The sequence below is a fragment of the Hipposideros armiger genome, unplaced genomic scaffold, assembly GCF_001890085.2.
Source record: "Hipposideros armiger isolate ML-2016 unplaced genomic scaffold, ASM189008v1 scaffold_31, whole genome shotgun sequence".
NCBI lineage: Eukaryota > Metazoa > Chordata > Mammalia > Chiroptera > Hipposideridae > Hipposideros > Hipposideros armiger.
In genome coordinates this window covers 4,643,565-4,648,198 of record NW_017731381.1, presented here as the reverse complement: position 1 = coordinate 4,648,198, position 4,634 = coordinate 4,643,565, and the positions used below count along the sequence as shown (strand labels likewise).

General features: G+C 52.3%; 1 protein-coding gene across 1 annotated transcript in view; it reads left to right on the top strand.

Annotated features, from left to right (window-relative positions):
* MATN4 (matrilin 4) overlaps window positions 1-4,634 on the top strand; it is a 12,935-nt gene that overhangs the window by 3,022 nt on the left and 5,279 nt on the right. Inside the window, exons 2-6 of the mRNA XM_019637044.1 lie at window positions 47-153; window positions 882-1,451; window positions 2,161-2,283; window positions 4,367-4,489; window positions 4,585-4,631. Coding sequence (XP_019492589.1) covers window positions 75-153; window positions 882-1,451; window positions 2,161-2,283; window positions 4,367-4,489; window positions 4,585-4,631 — 942 coding nt within the window. The 5' untranslated portion in view covers window positions 47-74. The remainder of the gene's footprint in view (window positions 1-46; window positions 154-881; window positions 1,452-2,160; window positions 2,284-4,366; window positions 4,490-4,584; window positions 4,632-4,634) is intronic.

The window sequence follows — 4,634 nt, the reverse complement described above, 5'->3', positions numbered from 1 at the left end:
AATGAGAGTTCTATAATTGCTGTGCTATTTCCCTTTCTCCCTTCAGGTTCTGACACCTCTGTTCCCCAAGCGCCATGAGGGTCCTTCCATGCTCACCACTGCCCATGTTGCTGCTCCTTCTCCAGCCCTGGGAAACCCAGCTCCAGTTCGCAGGTGAGCCGGGGCCCAGCCCTCACCAGCGAGCAGAGGGGAACAAAAGCAGGTTTTCAGTCTGCAGCCAGCTAGGCTTGCTGGGGAGAGAAAAGCAACAGCTATGGAACCATGGGCGCTGGGTTCGAGTTCACCACTTCAATTCTCTGGGCCTCAGTCTCCTCATCTGTTCGGATGTGGCTTAGAGGTAACAGAGTTGGGCTTAAGCAGAAGGCCCGTTTAATGTTAAAAAATTTTAAGTTAATTAAAAAAAATCAGGACATTTCACATAAAAATCCTGATTTGGGACTTCTCTTGAAAAATCTAAGGATCTGCTAACACAGGGTCTGCATGGCTGCATGGCAACGTTTGGCGGGAGCTGCCCACTCTAGGAGGTATACAGGCTCTCTGCGTGTCCACCGTCTATCCCGCCAGCACACTTATTTATATTGCCTGCCTGGGCCCTATAGGCGTTTGAGTTTGCAGTAACCGTTACCCACTCCTGAATCGATAATACCTCCTCAGAATAGCCCTCAGAGCTGTAGGATAGAGAATTGGTGAAGTCTCATAGCCCAAGCCCTCATCAAATGCTGGGTGAGTGAATGTATCTCCAATAGCTTGCATTTGCTAGGCTAATTCTGTGCAGACGCTGTTATGCTGGGTTAGTATCATTCCGCCCTGGGTTTCCCTAGGGGTTTCCTCAGAGATGAAACTTTGCTGACTTAGGAAAGTCCTTCCTGATCTCCTCGCAGGTCCCAGGTGCCGTACTGGGCCCCTGGATTTGGTGTTCGTGATTGACAGCTCGCGCAGCGTGCGCCCCTTCGAGTTCGAGACAATGCGGCAGTTCCTGGTGGGCCTGCTCCGCGGCCTGGACTTGGGGCCCAACGCGACACGCGTCGGCGTAATCCAGTATTCCAGCCAAGTGCAGAGCGTCTTCCCGCTCGGCGCCTTCTCGCGCCGCGAGGATATGGAGCGCGCCATCCGAGCTCTGGTGCCGCTGGCGCAGGGCACCATGACGGGGCTGGCGATCCAGTACGCCATGAATGTGGCCTTCAGCGTGGCCGAGGGCGCGCGCCCTCCAGAGGCGCGCGTGCCGCGTGTCGCTGTCATCGTGACTGACGGGCGGCCCCAGGATCGCGTGGCCGAGGTGGCGGCGCAGGCGCGCGCCCGCGGCATTGAAATCTATGCCGTGGGGGTGCAGCGCGCCGACGTGGGCTCCCTGCGCGCCATGGCGTCCCCCCCGCTGGACGAGCACGTCTTTCTAGTTGAGTCCTTTGACCTTATCCAGGAGTTTGGCCTGCAGTTCCAGGGCCGGCTGTGTGGTGAGTTAGGAGAACGCTAGAGCGAGGCTCGAACTCTCTAACTGCTCAGGTTCCGGTTCCCGCATCAGTAAATCCCACCCCATCCCGGGAGTCCCCGCCCATTCCAGCTTTAGCCACGCCCTCCAGGTAGCTGAGCGATTCAGGCCTACCGCAGGCTGTGTCAGTTGCCAGCTCTTCCCACTTTGGCTTAGGCTTCGCCCACCTGGTGCAACATTTGACGTACCGGCCTACCAGGATGAGCTGCTGTGGTTTACCGCAGGCTTAATGTCAAACTCCAACAGCGCCCTTCAAAGATGAGAGGAACGCCTACTCTAGAGCCGCGTCCTGCCCTCACAGGCACGGCCCTGCCCACTCTCATTTTTAGCTTCTCCTACAATGCTGCAAGATCTGTTCTAGTCACACTTTGAGTTACTCCGCCCACCTTGATTCAGCACTTCTCCACCTCCACTACCTTACCCCAGTGGAGTTCTGCCCTATCCCATTGACACATGTAGCCCGGAGCCCCTCTCTTTTGAGCGTGTTCATAGGGGCTGTTCAGGCCCTCTTCTTTTCCTAAGCCTTCCCACCTGGATTGGCCCCTCTCAAGTGAGTCATATTCCATCTAAGGCCATACTTGAGCATGGTGCCCTGCCTTCGATCCCATCCTGCTCTCTTTTTTGAGGGTTCTGCCCCTCTGTCCCTTGCTGATTCTACTCTTGTGTGTCCTTAGGAAAAGACCTGTGTGCTGAGGGGGGACACGGCTGCCAGCACCAATGTGTCAGCTCCCCAGGCACATTCCACTGCGCCTGCAACACGGGCTACCAGCTTGCAGCAGATAACAAGAGCTGTTTGGGTGAGAGTTACCCCTGCCCTGCACGCCCACTGCTCCTGAGCCTTCTGTGGCTCCCCCACTGCCCCCAGAACCAGCCCAGTGGGTCTGGGAGGGCCTTTGGAAGTAAAAACCCAGCTCCCTCACTTTACAGGTCTAATAAAGGGATGGCGTGCCTGGGGACACACAAGTCCTTGGTGGGACCAGGGCTAGAAATCTTGACTTCACAGTTGGGCGTGCTTTCTGCGTCTTCTCTCCCCTCTTTCAGGCCCATCTCCTACCTGGCTTCAATACAACTCCCAAACTTGTTTGTGTCTTCTCACAGGCACATCTTTACAGTTTCTGTTACTTAGACACAATTGGGGTCTTCAGTGAGGATCTCCATACACCACCACCCCCGCCCCGTATATGCTGTCGTTCTTGCTTCTGCATCTCAGTTCATTCTGGGCTGCTCACCTGGGCTCTCTTGCCTCTCCTCTATGCACCTGCAAATCTTTCAAGGCCTGGTTCTTCATTTTGCCTTCTGAAAAGCTATGGCACACAATGCCTCGCTTATACAATTGGGGTTTTCTTTTTCATGTGTATGTGTGTCTACTCCTTGGATCATAACGGCAGCTACCATTTGCTGAGTGCCAAGTTAAAACTGGACATTGTGCTTGGAGTGCTGTATACATCATCTCTCAACCTCACAGTAACCTGGAAAATGAGGTCATGTGTTCCCCGTAAGCCAGGTGTCAGATGGGGTCTTCTGGTTTTTAGAATTTAGAAAAGACTGGCTTGAAGCCCCATGTGATGACCCATGAACATTCCAATCCCTCCCTCAAGATCTCTGGGAATTTCCCCAAGTGCTTCCTCTCACACTGAGCTTCTGCTGAATTCGTTCAGTTTATGGGTCCTCTCTCAATTTCTCCACCCTATGCATGCTGTTCTTGTCCATGCATATAAATCAGCCTCTTCCTTGGTTTACACACGTGTGCACACAAGGACATGTGCATGTATATGTAAGTGCATGTGTACAAAAAATTCAAACAATTAAGCTTGCTAACTTTTCCACCATGTAAGAGCACAGTGGAAAGTTCACGAACTTAATTGTCCAAACTTTTTTCCGTATGTTCATTTTACTAAAGATGGGTGTGAACAGAGGTGTGAATTACATCTAAGGAAAGTCAAACACACACAAGACAGGAAACATCCATTCTTTATCATTGAATATTAGGCACTCTTGACCCTGAAAACCCTCAGTCACCCCAAATGGGATTTTTCACTGGTAGGCTCAACCCACACAGTTCTTCATCTTCATACCATCTCTCTTGTTCTTTGTTTTTCCTCTCTCCACTCCCACCTCTTTTCTTGGAATCCCACATTCTCACTTTTTGTATGCAGGACAATTCAATTATCTCTAGTCCCTATTCCCCAGAGTAGCTCTAGGCCATTTTTGTACTTTTAAACCATCAAGATACCCAACAGGGCATCTCCTCAGAAGGAAGTTGTAAATAGCAATTGTTCTCTTCTATTATATTCCCATTTTGCAGATGGGGAAATGGAGTCTCAGATGGGTGAAGTGACAGATCCTAGTCTTCCCCTGTAAGTCAGTGAGCACCTGCAGGTCAGGGGCCCTGTCTTCTACAACTATGGATTCTTGGGCTTATGCCTGGCTTAGTAAGGGACACAGTGGGATGCATCATCTGGGCTTGAGTTGGGAGGGCCACCTGGCCCAGTAGGAAGGAGAGCTATGCATATAGGAATCACAGATGCCTGGGTCCCACTCCAGACTAATTAAGACAGGATCTTTGAGAGCTGGGGTCCAGGCATAGGTATTTTTTTAAAAAGCTGTGCTTTCAGGGCTGAGAAGTACGGCCCTAGGGTATATGATGACCTCCCCCCTTCCCCAGCCATTGACCTGTGCACTGAAGGGACCCATGGACCCACAGCTGTGAGCACCAATACGTTAGCTCCCCAGGCTTCTATTTCTATCACTGCCAAGCTGGCTTTGTACTCCAGCAGGATTAGAGGAGCTGCAGGGGTGAGCGAGCCCTCCCACCCTGGACTGAGACCTCTGATGGCTCCAATTAGAAGTGACATCTTGCTGCCTCTTCCTTCCCACCAGCCATTGACCATTGCAGCTTTGGGAACCACAGTTGCCAACATGAGTGTGTTAACACCCTTGGTGGGCCACGGTGCCATTGCAGAGAGGGCCATGACTTGCTGCCTGATGGAAGGAGCTGTCAGGGTGAGGAGGGGTCTTCTGCATTGTGTAGAGGGGTGAGGGGTCTTAGCTGATGGAGTCCGCCCTGATTCATCCTGACCTGTCGTCTCTCCTTTGAGTCCGGGACCTTTGCAATGGTGTAGACCATGGATGCGAGTTCCAGTGTGTG